At 43.9% G+C, this 20,354-nt stretch overlaps 1 protein-coding gene across 2 annotated transcripts; it reads right to left on the bottom strand.

Moving 5' to 3' along the window:
- Positions 1-1,154: 1,154 nt before the first annotated feature.
- On the bottom strand, positions 1,155-18,692 carry LOC309697034 (deoxyribonuclease-1-like). Of its 2 annotated transcripts, XM_082518671.1 has the most exons (11): positions 18,678-18,692; positions 18,456-18,600; positions 11,401-11,561; positions 11,171-11,259; positions 10,319-10,330; positions 8,446-8,532; positions 4,725-4,822; positions 4,485-4,597; positions 3,663-3,820; positions 3,349-3,445; positions 1,155-2,034 (listed from the first exon to the last, which is right to left on the bottom strand). In XM_082518671.1, exons 3-11 carry the CDS (start codon positions 11,551-11,553, stop codon positions 1,903-1,905), a joined length of 939 nt encoding a protein of 312 aa, XP_082374797.1. In that variant the 5' UTR covers positions 11,554-11,561; positions 18,456-18,600; positions 18,678-18,692; the 3' UTR covers positions 1,155-1,902. The 2 variants fall into 2 exon arrangements, with proteins under 2 accessions (XP_082374797.1, XP_082374798.1); XM_082518672.1 differs by lacking the exons at positions 10,319-10,330; positions 18,678-18,692 and having other exon boundaries at positions 18,456-18,617.
- Positions 18,693-20,354: the final 1,662 nt, after the last annotated feature.

Genomic DNA, 20,354 nt, shown 5'->3' on the forward strand with positions numbered 1-20,354 from the left:
ATGAAGTGTGTTGTGCTTGCAGAATGACGACACGCACAAGCACCAGATGCTTATTTTTACTGTTCCCTCATTCACAAAGAGTCGTGGCAAGGAAATGATCAGTGGGTGGATCGATTCAAATATCAGCGGTAACCTTAACAACGCTGGGATCGATCACCTAAGTCCACTAAGTCGCTCCCGTATCAGAGAGGAGACAGGTCTGTGCAAACACCGCTCCTCTGCTGCAGGAACACTTTGCTCCGCCACCTCTTTCCTCCTGTGCTGTTCAGTAGTTCCACAGTCACGTGACTCAGTGGGCCAACATCAAGCAGGGCTGGCTCAGTGGTTGAGAAGGGGCGGAGCAAAGTGTGACAGCATGAGAGGTGTTTACATGCTTCCTTTCTGATGACCGAGAGCAAAGTATTGAACTTACAGCAGAGAAGCAAAGTCCAGCATTGATCCTGTAATAATATCAATATCCAACTACCAGCCTCTGTATATTTTATATATTTTATTTTAAACTCTAATTTGTAAAATATGTATACACACACACACACACGTAGATATACATATTTAGTATACACATTCAGTAATGTGCATACACTCTTATATCGTACATATATTTATTCATATAATTCTCAGATTTAGCCATTCCTATATTTTGCTTGTTCTTATGTTATTGTATTTTGCACACCTCTGTTGCTTGTGAAGCTCGCACACAACAATTTCACTCACATGTACTGTACCAGTGTACCTGCACAGGTGATGTGACAAAAGTGATTTGATTTTAACACTATCATTGATCCAATGCTGATATCAACACTGATATTGATACTATCAGTGTTTGGATCGATCCCCCGAGCCCAAAGCACTGATCTATGCAGGCTGCAGTCAGGAAAAAGTGAAGTGTGCTGGAAAGGTATTATGCCACGACACTCACTAATCTCATTGATGCTCATGAGATTAAGGAGTGTTATAAAAATAAAATGTCTCCATAATCCCAATCAACAGATTCGTTTTGTGATTAAGTGAATTTCAGACTGACATACTAATGTTCTTTCACTGATATACAAATAATCAAAGGTGATAGGATCAGCAAATCAATTTGAAATACATCCTTAAAAACTTTGTGGTGGATGAAGTGTTTTCTTACTGCAGTAAGAAGAAATGCAGGATAAGACGCGTTCTGCTCAGTTTTAATTCCAATTCACAACAACAGTCGCTTCAAGGTAAAAACAGGAGAACGTTCAACACCTGTCTGCTGAGGAAAAATGACAGACCGATGATTTTTTTGAAACCCTTTAACTCATTTAGTAATCGATCCATCCCTGTGGTGTTTTCAGGTGAACCTGTATCAATGCAGGCAGCTCGTCCCAAAATAACAACATCTTAAGAATGTTTTTTAAATTTTATTTTACTATTAAAAAAAAAACTTTACTGAATTTTATAAAACTCAAGCAATGAAAATCTTAACATTTTCAGAGGAATTCTAAATATTTACATCAGTTTCTGTACAGACCCGAGGGGGACACATCAAGAAAAAGATGGAAGGAAGAAGAAAACAAAGAACTCCTAAAAAATAAAATCAGATTACATTTTCACCTCATAACAAACAAGACTGTTGGATGCACTTTTGTCTTCATGCAAAAACCTTAATTTAAAATATTTTAAAATCAGCACCAAAAACCCTGAAAGTCTCATATTTGAATTTTTGTTTTAAAATTTTACACATTCTGTTCCTGGAGCTGCCTCGCTGCTCAGTCACTTCACTTTGGTCTAAGAGCAGTAGAGCTGGGACTATAAAATAAACCCGTGTTAAAAGAACGGACAGCGCCGAGTGATCCTGGCACAGCTAGAAGGTGAACTGGTTTTGGAATAAAAAAAAGACAAACGAGTATATAAAGCATTCAGAGCCTGGGATGATCACAGGGCAGAGAGGAAGGACCAGAGGATCACAGAGGCACTTATTAGGCTCAGGAGGGGCGTGGCCTGAAGGAAGAGGGCGGAGCTCTTTAATACCACTTCCACTGGGTAATGGTCGCTCAGCTGCACCACCTGGCAGACAGAAGCAATGGAAGTCAGAGTCAGACATCATCAAACAGTATTTACATCGGCTGTTTTAACAGGACACACAGGAAAAGGTGACAGATATTTAAGGTGTCCTGGCAAACCCGGCCTGAGAATGAGGATAAAAGCCGATCACTTAAAAATGACATTTATTTTTTAAAAAAGGAGGAAGAAATCCAAAACTATGTTGTGCAGCTTTCTATATTTTGGATTTAAATACCGTTTTTTCAGATGCTGTATTATTATAGATAAAGCTACCCAGCAACAGATCAGTGCTTACAATATTAAAGTAGTATACACATTCATTATTCCACATGTATCAATTAATCTTACGGATCAAATAATATAATTTCTACATAATGAGTGGCCACTTTATTAGGTATACCTAGCAAAGTGTTGAGCTGCTCGTTAACACAGATGTGATCAGTCACACGGCAGCAGCTCAAACCGAGCATCAGGATGAGCAAGGAAGGGGCTTTAAGTGACGTTGAAACCTGCTGTGGTTGTTGGTGCCAGACGGACTGGTCTGAATATTTCAGAATGGTAAATAGACCGGTTCTTAAATAGGCTTTTCTGCTCCGAGTACTCAAAGCTGACGTAGTGGAATTTTCCCACACAAACATCTGTTTACAGAGAATGATCTGAATGCACAAGACATGAAACCTTGAAGCAGATGTGTTACAGCACACTCTTGTCAGCTAAAAACAGGAAAAACATCAGACTCCTTTATCATGCAGTGTATCTGTTTGAGGGCTCAGGCTTCACACGTACTCTCATTACAGCTCAAGAAACTACTGATGTGCCATCATCCTAAAATACAAATTACTCATAACTTTAAAATAAACATGTAGATAAATTGAACCCACTAAGATGTTCTAATTTATCAGACTTCCTTTTCAGACGTGTACCAAATTATTGCAAATCCAAATGATTCAGAGTTAAATTTTATATGTTTGATATGATAAGACTTTTACAGACCGTTAATGAGTAAACAAACTGTCTGTCTGCACACTAGAGGGTGCTGCAGAGGATTCTTAAATATCAATTTCATGCTTTCAGAGAGAATGCCGTACCAAAAAAAAATGTCAAGAAGACTACAAGCAGCCAAATGTCAGCATAATCAGCAGATGATCATAACCCACACTGAAGACAGACAGCAGCGTTTGTCCTGCTGGGCAGGAACTATAACTATAAAGACTGTAACAAACTGACACTTCCAAATGCTTCAGGAAGGCTGTGATTGTGTTTTATTAGACCTATTAAATGTGACCAGTATATATGTGGTGTCATGTGATCAGTTACCTCGCTCCTGGACATTTTGAACTCCGCTCCGAGATCAAAGACTTTTGCAGAGAATGGCTTGATTGCCCTCAGGAAGGGTTCTCCATGCACAACAATCCTGCGCACACACACACACACACACACATTATTTTCTGTTCAAACACACACAAACTAAACCATTAAAATTAAATGCAAGAACATAAAACTCCTCATCCACACATGAACCTTTAAAGTTAGATTAATAACAATAAGATTAACTGTAGCTGACATCCAGCAGGTAACTCTCTACATTCACCAGCTGTTATATGTTAATCCACAGTTTTGTCAGCACACACCTGTCGTATGCACAGCTGGTCGCGTCGGTGACAGTGGTGTCCTCTCGGTTTCTGATCAGCCAGGAGAACTCCGACTTCATGAACAGCCGTATGTTTTTCCTGTCACTTCGTTTCACATACGCACAGCTGGCATGGAAATCTCCCAGGAACATCACATTCTACACACACAACAAAGCGAGTGAGTCAGCCTCCAAAGAATCCCACAGTAAAACTTCACCAGTTTTTTAAATCCTGCTGTGAAGGCCAGTGCTGCCCCTCAGCCTCCAAGCAGATGCACCTGTGGTTTCAATCTGAAACTCCTACATCGCCTTGTTCTCAAGTTATCACATTCACAAACTCGCGTGTTCGTCCTGCCCGGTGGGGTGATGACAATACACCATTTACAGCCCAGGGGTAAAAATGTTTACATTTAAAAGACATGCATAAATGCTTTTAGTCTCTATAAATATCTGCATCTTGATGAAGTCAGTGCTTCTATTTATTTTTATATTTCCAAGTTAAAGCTTGCTGATAAACCTGACATCTTCTGTCTAAATATGGACACTTTTGCCTGCAAATAAATTATCCAACAACACTGCAGATGGTAAAGTGCTGATACCGAGGCTTCAAAATCCTGAGTGCAGAGTCAGGCTATGGTTTCAAAGTCAGTGGTTTTTGACTTTTGTGTATAAAGTGACCTTGGATTCCTTGAAAGGCTCTATGTGAATAAAGTCATTTTCCATTTTAAAGCAGACCTTTACAAACACGGATTATGTGAAAATCAGAAAAAAGTTCTCTGTCACATCTGTTCTGATAAGCCTGTTATTAGATGAGTTTTCGCACCGTGTTGTTCCATTTCTTGCTGACTTCCACAAAGACGTCGTAAAGCTTGTTGATCTCCTGGACGGCCTTGCTGGGCTCACTGTGGAGAGGGACCAAGATAAACTCCCCGATCGCTGCCGGGTGGAAAGAGAAAAGGAAAAACAAGAAGAGAAAGAAAAAAGAGAAGAATGAAGGGCACCGTTTTAGTTTAAATCTGAAACTAAGAAGAAAAGCATTCAAAATGTTTTCTTATGCACTAACATGCATTCTTGCTTTGGAAGCGAACCACAAAAGGCTCTCTGACAAACGACTGCTGGCTCCTGTACTGGTATTGACCCGTCACGTTCACCGTCTGCATCCTGTTTGGAGAAGAAAAGATTAAATGCTGTTTAATCATTGGTACGAGCAGCATGTGACCCCTGGTTAATCTAATTTTTGTTCAGCCCCTCCTTCATGACGATTAAGTGGCAGGGTGAAAGTGACGGCGAGGTCACGCTTTATCCAAAGCTGGACAATTTTAAATGTTGCATTTGATTAATGTACTTTAACAGTAGCTGTGAAGCACAGACGCTCGTCTACACTTTACAGTTCAAATCAGCAAGAGATCGCCGAATCACAGTTGGTGTTCACGTACTGCAAACAATCTTGTAGCCTACAAGCAACAAACACCAGAGCAGCAGGATGAAGCCAACACAGAGAGGTCTTTTTCCAGTCCTGGACCACAGCCGGTAGCGGTTTCTGATACGGGCGACACGGGTGGTTGCCCGGGGCGGGATCGTGGTGGGGGCGGCATCACGGGCATCGGCAAAAAAAAAAAAAAAAAAAAAAGGAAAAACCATCCATCCATCTTCATCCGCTTTGTCCGGGGCCGGGTCGCGGGGGCAGCAGCCTAAGCAAAGAGGCCCAGACCTCCCTCTCCCCAGCCACCTCCTCCAGCTTATCCGGGGGAACACCAAGGCGTTCCCAGGCCAGCCGAGAGATATAATCTCTCCAGCATGTCCTGGGTCTGCCCCGGGGCCTCCTCCTGGTGGGACATGCCTGGAACACCTCACCCAGGAGGCGCCCAGGGGGCATCCTTGTCAGATGCCCGAACCACCTCAGCTGGCTCCTTTCGATGTGGAGCAGCACTGGCTCTACTCTGAGCCCCTCCCGGATGGCCGAACTTCTCACCCTATCTCTAAGGGAGAGGCCAGCCACCCTTCGGAGGAAGCTCATTTCTGCCGCTTGTATCCGCGATCTCGTTCTTTCGGTCACTACCCACAGCTTGTGGCCATAGGTGAGGGTAGGGACGTAGATCGACCGGTAAATTGAGAGCTTCGCTTTTACACTCAGCTCCCTCTTCACCACGACGGACCGGTGCAGCGTCCGCATTACTGCAGCTGCAGCCCCAATCCGTCTGTCGATCTCCGGCTCCCTTCTCCCATCACTCGCGAACAAGACCCCGAGATACTTGAACTCCTCCACTTGGGGCAGGAACTCATCCCCGACCCGGAGTGGGCACTCCACCCTTTTCCGGCTGAGAACCATGGCCTCAGATTTGGAGGTGCTGATCCTCATTCCCGCTGCTTCACACTCGGCTGCGAACAGTTCCAGTGCGAGCTGGAGGCCCTCACCCGATGAAGCCAACAGAACCACATCATCTGCAAAAATCAGAGATGAGATTCTGAGGCCACCAAAGCGAAAGCCCTCCGCCACTTGGCTGCGCCTAGAAATCCTGTCCATAAAAATTATGAACAGAACCGGAGACAAAGGGAAGCCCTGGCGAAGCCCATCACCCACCGGGAACGAGTCCGACTTATTGCCGGCAATGCAAACCAAGCTCTTGCAACGGTTGTATAGGGATCGAATGGCCCGTAGCAATGGGCCAGACACCCCATATTCCCGCAACACCTCCCACAGGACACCCCGAGGGACACGGTCGAATGCCTTCTCCAAGTCCACAAAACACATGTAGACTGGTTGGGCAAACTCCCATGCACCCTCAAGTATCCTGGAGAGGATAAAGAGCTGGTCCAGTGTTCCGCGACCAGGACGAAAACCGCATTGTTCCTCCTGTATCCGAGGTTCGACTAACGGACGAACTCTCCTTTCCAGCACCCTGGCATAGACTTTCCCAGGGAGGCTGAGGAGTGTGATCCCCCTGTAGTTGGAACACACCCTCCGGTCCCCTTTCTTAAAGATGGGGACCACCACCCCGGTCTGCCAGTCCACAGGTACTGCCCCTGATCTCCACGCAACATTGCAGAGGCGTGTCAACCAGGACAGCCCTACAACGTCCACCAGGGGCTCTGCCACCAAGGAGTTGTTTAACTGCCTCAGTGACCTCGCCCCCGGAAATTGGCGGGTCATTCCCCTCATCCCCAGACTCTGCTTCCTCCTCGGAAGACGTGTCAGTGGGATTAAGGAGGTCCTCGAAGTATTCCTTCCACCGCCTGACAATTTTCTCAGTCGACGTCAGCAGCGCTCCGCCAGCACTATACACAGTGCAGGTAGAGCACCGCTTTCCCCTCCTGAGACGTCTGACGGTTTGCCAGAATCTCTTCGAGGCAGCCCGAAAGTCTTTTTCCATGGCCTCTCCGAACTCCTCCCACACCCGAGTTTTTGCTTCAGCCACTGCCCGAGCCGCATTCCGCTTGGCCTGTCGATACCTGTCGGCTGCCTCCGGAGTCCCACAGGCTAACCAAGCCCGATAGGACTCCTTCTTCAGCCTGGTGGCTCCCTTCACCTCTGGTGTCCACCATTTGGTTCGGGGATTACCACCACGGCAGGCACCAACCACCTTGTGGCCGCAGCTCAATGCAGCAGCTTCGGCAGTGGAGACGCTGAACATGGTCCATTCGGACTCAATGTCCCCAGTCTCCCTCGGAATGCTGTTGAAGCTCTGCCGGAGGTGTGCGTTGAAGATCTCGCGGACTGGGGCCTCTGCTAGACGTTCCCAGCACACCCTCACTACGCGTTTAGGTGCACCAGGTCTGTCCAGCGTCCTCCCCCGCCACCTGATCCAACTCACCACCAGGTGGTGATCAGTTGACAGCTCAGCCCCTCTCTTTACCCGAGTGTCCAGAACATATGGTCGCAGGTCTGCTGATACGATTACAAAATCGATCATCGACCTACGGCCTAGAGCGTCCTGGTGCCACGTGAACTTATGGACACTCTTATGTTCGAACAGGGTGTTCGGAAAGGAAAAACAAAAAAGAAAAATTGCTTGTACTCATTGGGCAAGACACTTCACCCATTGCCTACTGGTGGTGGTCAGAGGGCCCGGTGGCGCCAGTGTCCGGCAGCCTCGCCTCTGTCAGTGCGCCCCAGGGTGGCTGTGGCTACAATGTAACTGCCATCACCAGTGTGAATGGGTGAATGACTGGATGTGTAAAGCGCTATACAAATACAGGCCATTTACCATACAGTCCAGTATATAGAGAGACGAGACGACGAGGCTCCAGTTACAGCAGTGCAAGTAAACAAACAATAAATATAAGAAGAGTAAGAAAATAAATCTACACTTTAGGACCAGAGGTAAAGGGTCAATAACAATTTCAAATTTATATTTTATAGTTTGATGATTTAAAGTCTCACACACAACCCGTCAAAAGGGGAGGGGCTGCTTCCAAATAGAGCACATTTCATTCATAATGATGTGAATCCAAGCCCATTATGTATTCATGATCTGAATCCTGGGTTGTGTGAAATCCCAGAAATAAACCTTAGACAAAGTGAATCTGTGAACTAAGGTGTAGGTGTGTTAGATCATGTTGTGGTGATCCTCGAGTTGGTGGATTTGTGTTCATACTGGAGGGCAAAATTAAAACCAATGGAAGATGGACAAGAAAAGTTGAAAGCCATCAGGTGCTCAGTTTAGAAATAATAGAAAAGAAGCGAAGAGAAACGAGCAAAAGATGCAGGCAATACAGGCCAGAGGGAGTGTTCGCCCGGGGCGCCAAACAGGCTAGGACCGCCACTGACCACAGCCATGTCTTACCTGTAGATGAAAACATACTTCTGCTTGTCGTCAGGAGAGTTTCCCAAACTCTCACTGGCCACTGCCTCGTAGTCGTACTCTTCATACCTCAACGCAGAAAAGGAGACAAGAATGTGGAAAAACGCAGCAGAGAAAGGAGCTGCACGTCACACAGTACGCAATACACGAGCCCGCCAAAACATCAATGTGAACAGAGGAGCACAAGGACCGCTGGGGCTTATGAAGCCATCAGGTGAGCATTACAGAGCAGTCCTCATTGTTCTTTCAGAGAAACAAGGAAGCTAAAGTCAGATTTATCCCAGTGATCTGCTCTGCTGGAGTTCACGCCTCGATGAACGCTCCCTCGTGCACCTCTCTTCACATTGTTCAAGCAAATTTATACCAACATTCCTACAATTTAAACAAATTGCATTTTTTAGGTAACCAGTGCCCTAGTCACTGAAATGTCCTTTTTTTAAATGGTCTTTTTATTTACACTTTCAAAAAAACAAAAAACAAAAAAAAAACCAACCCAAAACCCCCCCAACACACACACACACACACACACACAACCCAAGATTGTGCATGTGTGTTCGTGGTGGGAAGTCATACATGCATGTATGTAAATCTGCATGTAACCTCATTATCATGTTTTAGAAACACATTAATGCTTTTTGTGCCTGAAATGCTAAATAATATGCTAACATGACTAAAGCTAATGTAGCCCAGTCCCATGATTTTTACTACACCTAAACATAGTATCCAGGTACTTCTATTTGGAGTATTTTTTATTTTTATTTTATTTTAGCTCTGTTTAGCTGCTTTTGAGCATTTCCCCTCGCCTTCTCTTTCCATCATTTTAATCGAATGTTTCTGTTTTATGAGACCGCTGTAGTTTCATTCTGTTTTTTTTTTTTTTTTTAACTCATGTAGCCATTTTTCTCGTTACATTGTGACTCCTAATGTCGCTTAGCAACTATTTCATGTCCACTTACATTAGAAGCTTTTCAAACTATTTCTGTTGTAATGCTACTAAAATTAATACTGAAACTTGGCACTTTAATCTACTGTAGTCTTATGAAAATGTTGCATGGACTTTTATTATGGGACTTTGGTTAAATATGACAGTAAGATTTCTTGAGATGAAGTCTTAATACTAGAAAAGCACATGAAAACAGTCCAGCGTGATAGTCCCAGAAGTGGAGCTCCCCAGGGCTTAGCACCCGGCCTACTAAGCTTTATACATGTACAGAAAGTATTTCAGTCACGCTGTCAGAAATATGAGACATATTTCAGCACGTGAAATTTGTAGTTTGGGATATTTACATCTAGCTAAATAAAAGTACAATTTACAAAACAAACAAACATGAAAATGTTTATTCTTCAACTTGAACCCACAGCATGTTTTTTTTGTACAGCGCCCACCCAAAGCTTGGACACACTGCACTGATGGGTAACACTTTATTTTGTTAAGTCAAAAGTACCTTTCACAGTAACCACTTAGTTGATAAATATTTTTGCAATTTAAACAGTCAGCAGTCCATAAACACATCACATATTTACATTTCGTTATGTGCTTTCACATGTGTGCTCATCTGCATTTACTACAGCTTTGATCCTTGAACCTCTTTTTAAGGCCCTGCTACTGACTAGGAGGCTTTCAAGTTGTTCAGAGTTAAATCAGAATCATTCAGTTCATGCTTTTCCCTTTAACAAATACTGGACTGATAAACCTGTATGACACATTTCCATCCCGATTTTCTCTAATAGTGACTTTCCAAAGTAAAGTGTTGCCATTTCAGGCATTTTGGTTAGTAAAGGGTGTAAATTTCGATTATTAGGATTAATGAATATGATTAGATGATACTTCACATGCTCATTAAATCCAGTGTACCTGTCAGATCCCCTGTTGAAGGCAGACAGCAGACACATAATGACCATCATTATGCACATATTGTGGTTAAGCAGTGTTAGAATACTAGCTGAGTATATTAAAAGATCGAGCAGTTTACGGTCTTGTATGTCAGCAACATGCCCACGTACTCTTTAGCAATACAGCAATCTCTTTGCATCGTTATCATAAAACACTGACTGGTAGTGAACTGTAGCTTTGTCAGTACACACAGAGTACAAACATAAAACAGGAGTAAGCACAGCCAACTGAATCATGCTGACACCTGTTAGTGCCATCGTGCTGTGTTTTCATAGAGCTCACAGCTGCTGTATTAGAAAGGGTCAGACTTCCCTTTTGCTCTCACACAGTCTCGCTTCATGCTGAAGATTTTGGAAAATGCTTTTCCTGCTTATACTTTTTCCTGTCAAATATATGAAGTGTAATCAAAATGTTCTGGGAGTGGGTCTACAAAAATCAAATACCCTAAATTATGTAAGTGATGTGAGGCAAGGTAATCTTATGGAGCCCTGCACTATTATATGGCTGGTTTTATTTGAGAAGAGAGAACAAAGTTGCCAGGTCAGGTGAGTGAGCGCAGAATGGGACATCCAGGAGAACTACAAATAATCAATAATAGTGAATAATGACATCATCATATGATTATTTCAAGCACACACTGTCTCTGTCCGAGACCACAGAAGTCCCACCTACCTAATGGTCAAACTTTCTCTTTACGATTAGCAACCAATGAGCAATGAGTAGAATAAGTCCTCTTTAAGGGCTGAAACTCAGCTGACAAGATTTTCATGCTGATAGTTTAAACTGTAGCCAGAGTTTCCAGTGAATGTTTACCTGTTGAGCACAGACAGCAACGTTTCAATGGCTCGACCGTCTGGATCCACCACGTGCTGTAGGAGGCTGATATCACAACGAGTCAGGACCTGGACAGACACATGGGCACACAGAAAAAAGGTCATAGGTCGAGTCATAAATACAGCAACAGATCCAATTCTGCCAATAATTCATTCATAACGGCAGCAGGAAAAAATATAATATAAAATGCATAATAAAGTGTGTGTTACCAGTTTGAGATAGTGCATCAGTCTCTCGTCTGATGCTTTCGCAGAGTCGAATTTCTGCACGTTGTAGGCACAGATCCTGAGTTCAGTTGCTGACTTCAAGACAAAAATGGAGAGCAAAAGGAAGAGGGAAAGACCAGAAGAGCGCCACCTCATGGTTGGATCTGTGAAGGAATAAAAGACGCACGATGTCACTGATGCAAAGCACACAGTGTCCAAAACGCACAGCTCTCACTGACGTGGAATAAGCTAAAGAAACCAACTTGTGGAATGTCTTCACAATGCCTTGAGTTTGGAAATTTGATATAATAGTGAGAATAAAAGATTCCAATGACAATCAACCATCCTGCAGGTCCAACCTGCGTGCAGCCATGAATCACCCCAAAAAGCCAAGACGACAGAGCAAGGCCTGACAGTAACTGTGGTGTCACTACAGATTAATAACCACACTTCCTGTCTGCACATGCAGAAACACAGAAGCAATTTACAACCATCACACAAAGACGGTGCAGCAGCAACGCCACTCACGGCACAACCACACTGCCCACAGTCTCCATTTCTATCGATATTCTTACACAAGTTCTGTCAAACTCGACGCATCATCGTTTCCTGTTCGCAGCCTCTGGCTCACATTATTAGTGTAAATGTTACACAAATTGATAACCTATATATGAAATGACTACATTTTTAACCTGATTGCAAATATGAGAAAGCACAATCCTAAATGAAACAGGGACCAGTGATAAATACAGATTCAGTCAACACAGAGATTACAGGACACACAGCAGGCTGATCCTTGTTCTACAGTTACTTTCTACACTGAGCCAAATTTCTGTCACATTGTTACAGATATCAGCTCATAATGGAAACAAAAACTGCTCAGAAAACTTCAGGGAGCAGCTGACCATCACAGTACGACACAGTCAGGTAAACTTGAGGAATATCAGTCTGTCCAGTCTGGACGCATGAGGTGCACTGGAGAGGCAACAACAAGAGAACGTCCCAAAAGCGAATGTGTTAGCAGGCGGCGTTCACAGATGACTCTCCTCTTCCTTCCTCTCTAGTTTTGTGTTTTGTTAGTGACCGTCAGATGTTACCTGCACCAGCGTCTCAAGGATGGCATGTCCATTCATTGCATCGCAAGAAGGCCCGTGCGCCTCCCAGCACAGTCCATGACATGACCGTTAGAGAAGACAGACACACAAAAGGTCAGCAGCAGGACCAATATCTGCTCCTATGTGAGAGGAGGGAAAAGAAGCATGGCCAGGAAAATCACTTCAACCTGTCAGAAACTGAATTGAAGAGGTCCCAAAGGTTGATTCTGGTTAACTCGATGTAACGTTTTCACTGGGAGAAATGTTTTGTTACTCATCCAAGTGACTTCTTCAGTCTCAGCTGACTGCATTTCTGAGTCGAGGAGCGGGCCTAAGGGTACATCTTTCACCTTACAGTGCTGTGTCTGCAGCCATTCCCCGACTCTCTGTGAATGGTACTCATGGCCATTGATCAGTGGTTGTTGATCAACGGTCATGGTTATTTGCATATTAATGATCAAGGAACTGACCTCACAGCCCATTGTTCCTTCAGTGGGCTGATTTCAGTCATTGTTCAAATGTACTGTTTATAAGGTTGGAAGCCTGCAGTCATCTGAGACTGAAGAAGTCACTGGATGAGTGACGAAACGTTTCTCCCAATGAAAGCGCTACGTCCAGATGAACAGAACCAACTTTTTGGCGCTGCATTTTTTGTGCACTTTCAAATCGTCTATATCAGGGGTTCTTAACCTTTTTCACCTCGCGGCCCAATTTTTTCACTACAAAGTGGCTTATAGCCCAGCTTTAATGGCATTCACCACACATCAACAGGACTGGCAGGTCTGACACATGTGGAAGACATGAGAGTCTGGAGGCGTTGAGGAAAGTTTTATGCATCATCCAGCGTCAGTGGAGGCCTGAGGAGGCACGTCCTTATCCTGCATATTCTTGGAAGAGCAGACAGATCCCGACTGCTTTTAGATGCGGGAATGACATCATTACCCTTCTGCTAATGCAGTGCACTCTGGGTTCCTCCACTGCCTCATATTCCCCAGATCTGAAACCAACCAAGAACCTCTGGGTGCCACAAACAGTCCACGAGGTCACTGAGGTCACTGCCCTGATCCAGATGTGGGAGGAGGTCCTGAGGGCAGCCTTCACTGTCTCATCAAGAGGTTGCTCCCAGATTGTTGGGAGTGTACACTCCTGAACAACTAATGCAGTTTTACTTTAAACATTCATATAGTATTACTTCTACCTCACTACATCTTGGATGAAAATACTACTCTTTGTACACTTTTTTAAACCTTTAGTTTTTTCCTCATTTTTAATATTTCAAAAATTCTGACGTAAAAAAAATGCAGCAGAAGTAGCTGGTGGAGTAAATATTGTCTTTTTTAAATGTTTGAGAATCTTTTTGGTAGTAAAACTTGTTTATGACATGTGACTGTTCTGGGGCACTCAAGGGCAGTGAGCCAAGCTGTGAAGGCATCTTCATTATAACCATACATCACACAGACAGGTGCTTCTGTTATTTAGTCTGATCCTCATCTGCATCGTCCTAATGGCGACGAGCGAGGCCCTGCTGCAAAGCAAACGTGTTCCCAGATTTAATGACTACACAGGTGAAACAGCAAGGTGAGTCAGTGATGCTTAACTGACACACCAGCGTCAGCTCACAGGAGCAACTACATGGAGAAAGAGGACGAGAGAGTGAGGCTGCTGGGACAGAGAGAAACTCCACATCAGCCTCATGACTGCAGAGGAAAAGGGGAAATGTTCAACAGTCTTCAGGGGAGGAGACACAAAAGCAAGTTTGTACAGCTGAGAATGAGAGCAGGAAGTGTGCCGCTTGATTTTAAACACCAGCTTAATCTTGGCCTGTAAACATCCTTTCATAACTCATGAGTGTGACGGAGAAACATGAGACAGTGTGAGTGTGGAGGAGTCGTCTGCCAGCAGAGCTGACTGGTCTGACTGGTCTGATGGACGAGTGACAGCATGCTCAGGCCTGTGTGCAGAAAAGCTGTTTGTTTGCTGACAGACTTTAAATTATTTTATTGTTGCACATTTTCACTCCATTTCAATAGTTTTGATCATGAAAATTCTGTTTTTTGTTTGAGCCATAAAGAAAAAAAAACTGCTGCCGTGTTTAATACTGCTGTTCCTCGAGAGTGTGCCGAGCTACTGCAGCTCTTTGTGATACAGCGCATCCTTGTGCAATACGATTTTCATCGCCCTCTGATGCTACTTTTTCATACGTTGACAGCAGAACTATCCAGGTCATCAGTTAACATTTACAGTCACAAGATTACTCTAAATCAGCCGTAGGTGTAAATGTGAGCGTCTCCATACAAACAGAAGGTCTGGCAGTTTGAGTGTCAGCTGTATGTTAACAGTGTCACAGTCTTCCAGGATTCAGTCCAAGGTCAGACGTTTAACATGTTAAACGTTCAAAGGTCTGCAAAGCAAATGCAAATCTGAACAAACAACAAGACCTTTGGAACAGACAAGACCAAAGCGCAGGAGTTCGGTCATCATGGAAAAACCAAGCCAAGCTGTGCAATACAGCTGTGCATAAATCACTGCTCAGAAACGTCAGTGAACTGGAGCAAGGCTGTAAAGACGAGCAGGTCAAAATTCCTTCACAGTGACGCGAGAGCCTTAGTCGTAGGTCGTACTTTCATTTTCCTGGACCTGAAACATTTGATTAAACTGTTTTTAATGCAGCCTTTTTAAAGTTGAACCCATATCAATATTAAATACACAAACACACTCTGTCCATGACTTCTCACTATAACATGACCTTATAGGAGGCACAAACAGAGCGAATGAGTAGAGATGTATATGCAGAGTGGCTGCCTGCTGCTAATAATAAAATGAGGAACCTGCAGGAATTAAAGTGAAGTGGTTACTCGCTGTGGTCGGGTTAGTTAACAGTCAGTCAGCCCAGCTGTGACTCTTCAGATGTCTTCACTCCGCCCCTCCCAGGCGTAAATGCGGTGCGACCGGTCGAGTGACTCCCTCGGTACACCAGATTTCTACACACCGACCTACCTAACTGACGACAACAACCCTCACTGTAACCTGCACGATACGAGATTACAGCACAAGGCGAGCAACAGTTTACAAGTTGCTTTGCCAAGTTGAGCACTTTGAAGGTTCAATTCAGACTTGGGTTATTTTTCAGGCTGTGGACGAGGATGTTTTTGTATCAGAGGACATAAGGCCTTAAAATCCTGTGTTGGCAAAACAAACAGTATCATATTGCAGCCACCACCCCAACCACCTTTCACAACCAGGGGAACTTTGTGGAATTAAGCTTCTGGCTACACAGTCATCGAGCTGCTTTCGAGTACAAACACAGTTTGATTTAAAACTGCGTAAACTAATCAGCCTTAGCTTTCAGACTGAACATAGAATTAAAACACTCGCTTCACCGTTTCTGACACTTGGTTGAAAGACTCATTCGGCCTGAGAAAGTGTTAGACGAGGAGCCCTGGAGCAAGGTGTGCCATTTGAAATGCAGAAGAGCCTCACAATGAGTGACAGCACAAAGTTGATTTTGATGTTATTTAACCAGGAAGTCCTGCAGGGTTAACAGCACTTTGCAGGGAAAGGAGGAGGGGCTTACTTTGTAGTCACTGCCACAAAAGTTCTAGAAACAAGTGTCGCCGCTCAGCAGGTGTTTTGAAAAGCCTTATTTCAGTTGTTATTTTAAAGTATCGCCTACATTTAATTTAACTTGTGTGGTTACCAGGAAAAAGTCTCACGTGGCCATCTTTGTTATTTACGGTTGTCGTCTTTCTGTCCCACAGCTTTGATGTCAGGACTCTGAGCGCCACGTCTCTCTCTGCTCTGACAAAAAATCAGTAAAATATCCAGAACTGACTTTAAATTCTGTGAACGGCTCCAAACTCCTTGGAATAAACCGTTGGGTAAACGGCAGCATAGTTCATGTGTTGTGTGGCCTGCTTTATTGTTCTTTCTGTTTATGAGTTTTAAGAAAGGATCTGTGTGAGTGCTGCGCTCTGGTAGGACACACCTGCATTTAAGGGGGTTTTGAATTCAAGGACACAAGGTCCGACATCTGATGTGTTTGAAGCATCTAATCTTAGAAGATCAATGCTAAGAGCTAGCTTCAATGGCAGCTACCTGCCCCTCCCTGATATGCACCACTGGAGTTTTATGGGTTGCCAGTAAATAACGGTGCATTTCAGAGACTTTCAATGTCTGTGTTAGGAAGGTCAAGGCGTGCAGGAGGTGCTGGCTAACATTTCAACTCCAATGGGTTTAATTTTTTACTCACTTGTTAGATTTAAGCATAAAAATACTCGTGAGTTGGATTAAACACTATGAAATGTTCAGTTAAGGTTATAAAAGATTACAAGCAGCAATAGAAAACCAACAGATGCCACCGTTAACGTTCAATTTCTAGTCAGCCCATTTATCCACCCCGACCTCCTCTCCACCTCGACAGATAGTTGTGCAATTCGACTTCCTCCTGCCATCATCACTGCCGCCACAGAGAGTCCTGTCACCAGAACATGAACTCTACTCATTACCATTCACTGGCATCAGAGAGAAACACATAAGATTCCTTGTCTTCATAGTTTGTTCCACATATTTATACACATCCAGATTCATCATGACTCTAAAATGGAAATTCATAAATCGTTCCTGTTTTTAAGGCTCCGTTAACAGTCCCAGTTAGAGAGTTCAAGACACACCAACCTCACTGTACCATTGCTGGTTTCTCACTTTGTTCAGGCGTGAAGCAGCATACATGTGAACTCAGCAGCAGTTTCCAGGTTAGCCGGTGACTCGGCTCTGAATGTTTCAGCTGGTGAGGTCAAATTCACCAATTATTAACAAGTTAATGCTTAACACTGGTCGAAAAGCACAAATCGCATGACTTTAAAGCTTCTTTCATCCAGAAACAGACACAATGAAACCAAAATAAGTTCTCAAACAGGTCTGTTAATGATAAATAGACAGAATGCCAGTTTGGCACAAACTGACCTCAAAGGCGGACAAAAGAATAAAAATGGTTGAAAATATGAATCAAGAAGGGAACAAAGACACGGCCGACTTCAAAATGAGGAGGCAGGCAGAAAAATGCAGAAATCATTTTGCATTTTACACACCTGGTTTTCTCAAACGTCCATGGATACGAACCAGTGCTGAAGCTCATCTGCAAAACTTTCACTTTCAGCATGTTTTAAATAAACACCACATATGTATCCTGAATAAAGTCTTTCAGCTCAGCTGGACCATTAATAAGTGTGAGTCCAATCACGTTTCCAACTCAGCACCCTTGAATTTGGAATATTTTCATGGAAATAATCCAAGGATCTTGGAAAGAAAAGTGTCTGGACTTCTTTAAGTTTCCTTTAAGAAGCTTCTTCAGTTCTAAGACCAACTGGTGAAGAGTCAGACAGACAGATTTCCTCAGAGACACTCCCTTAATTTTCCTGTTAGAACACCAAAGAGGCAGAATTCTGGCCAAACAGAGACTCGGTGAACAGGAGCTGGTATTTATGCTCCTGTTTACACAGCGTGCGTGAAAATATCTCAGTTTTAAATATTTAATCTGGAGTAAAGATTCTGTTTAAAGTGTTGCTGCATAATTTGAATAGCTCCTGAGGAACTGCACAGCGTCTTTCTACATCCTACTGTGACTGGCTCTGTTTTACATTCCTGCTGCTTCACCTGCTTTATGTGGTTTTTCTTTCTTATTTTCTCTCCACCTTTTGTCACGGCCACGCACTGAAATACCAACACAGATTCCTTTGACGTGACTCTGAAAACATCCGAATTTAAGTTGGGAAATTTAAAAGATGTTAAAAACTACTACCATCCTCACAAAGGCACGAAAACACTTAAACATTGACAGAGTCCGTTCACACAGCCTACACACCCACGGCCACTTCAGTTTTAAGCACTCACACACTGAGCAGACCCAGTAACCGGTACTGGTCTCGTCCCAGTAACGGCTGCTGGATCAGTTGTTGTTTTTCGTACCTGTTCAGGTGAGTCAAATTACGACCGTCTGCTGCTAAGTCTCTGAGCGTATCCTGCTGGGTGTGGACGCTGTCTCAGCCTGGCGCAGGTATCGCCGTCCAGGTTGTTTCAGGTTGTTCACGTCTACAAATGCAGCATTCAGGGTCTGTGGTAAAGACGGGACGTTTTTTACATCATGACATCTGTGACACCCATTTTATGTCACATGATCAACCAACTTACCTATCAGCTGCAGCCCCAGAGCAGGTGTGAGCCACAGATGAGCATGACGTAGTCTGGTGAAATCTGATTTCCTTACTGCAGCCACATAACGCTCCCACAGCGCAGTGCAAAAAAGTATCATCGTCATAAGAATTATTTCATATTTAACACATAAAGTGACTTGAACTGTCCAAAAAATTGGTTAGGCAGTGAAAGCATGTTGGACTGGAGTCAGTGAGAATCTAAGATTAGTTAGAAATGTCATCTCTGGATATTTAAGTGTGTTTTTACAGTAAAATCAAAACCACCTTTGAGTATTTCCTCATCACATGCTCCACAGTAGTTTAAAAGGTGTGACTGATCATGTGTGATGATGAAATCCCATGGCTTCTTGGTTGTGTTCACACTGGAGTATAATAGCTGTGAGAAAATGTTGAGCAACACAATTATTTCCTGTTACTCCACCAGAGCCACACTCACCTGATGGCAGCTAGCATGAGCTCAGCTGGCTGGGAGCTCGTGGCTTCAGGCTGAATTCTGGGTAGAGGCAGAGGATCTGTGGGAGCAGAGCTGTGAGTCCGGAGAGGGCTGCAGAAACTCTACTGCTGCCCTGCAATCAGGCTGCTCAGCCACAGGCCTATACTCCTGGCAGGAAGAAGGACGCTGAAAAAAGACTTGTGAGCTGAGCTGTTCAGCTCAGAGGTGGTGTATGTGGGTATCCTGTTCCTATTGCACTCTTCCAGTTTGAGGGTTCACAGTTCCTAATGCTCCTATTACCACTGAGACATTTTGTGCTTTATTCCTACACGTTTGCTCCACTTCTTCCTTCAGTGCCCTGTCCTTTACCCCATCCTCCTTATTTCTGATGTTACTGTCTGCTGGGATTGCCACATCTATCACAGCTGTGGCTTTCCGTTCCCTGTCAGTCACCACTGTGTGGTGGTTGGCCAGCAGCCGCCTCTCTGCCCAACAGGACCTCAGCCTGCTATTCTTTCTCAGCTGCCTTCTGATGTGTCTCCTATCAGGCCTTCTGCAGCCCTGATGCTCGTGCACACTATCCCAGCCACTTGGTTGTGCCTCTCGGCGTCTGCTGTTTCAGCTCGTATCCTACAGCCTGCTACTGTGAGCTGGACTCTCTCTGGGTCACTGTTGCACAGCATGCAGCTTGCATCCTGTGGTAGCTTGTGCTGTGGTAGACTCCTGTCTCAGTTTATCTGGTGCATAGGGGCCATGGTCAGAGCCTCTGCGATGTCCTTCAGGCCGGCTTATTTTAGCCACTTCCACTGTCTCTCATCCATCGGTCATCATCAAACATCAGAATTTCACAAAGAATCCCAACTTTTAGAGACTTACTAAACTGCCTGTTTTATTTCCATCAAACTGCTGTAGGACTTTTGAATTCAGTTTCATAAACACAAAGTTGAAACAAGTCATTCAACTTTCATAATTATCAAGATAGCGAGATCATTTACAGTTATTCTGGTCTCTGGTGTGTCTTAGCATCAGGAAGAATGAAAACAGTATTAGTGAGCAGGTTAGGAGGTCACTATCAGTCCTGTATACTTCATTCATACTTCATTCTAGGAGAATGAAAAATTAAGAAAATAATTGCTTGAAGTTCATTCGGTTATATGACCACAGACTCATCTCTACAGATTGTTGTGTACTGTTCTTCTTCTTTTGGTTGGTCCTTTTAGG

The sequence above is a fragment of the Aulonocara stuartgranti genome (assembly GCF_965226115.1).
Source record: "Aulonocara stuartgranti genome assembly, chromosome: 20".
Classification (NCBI taxonomy): Eukaryota; Metazoa; Chordata; class Actinopteri; order Cichliformes; family Cichlidae; genus Aulonocara; species Aulonocara stuartgranti.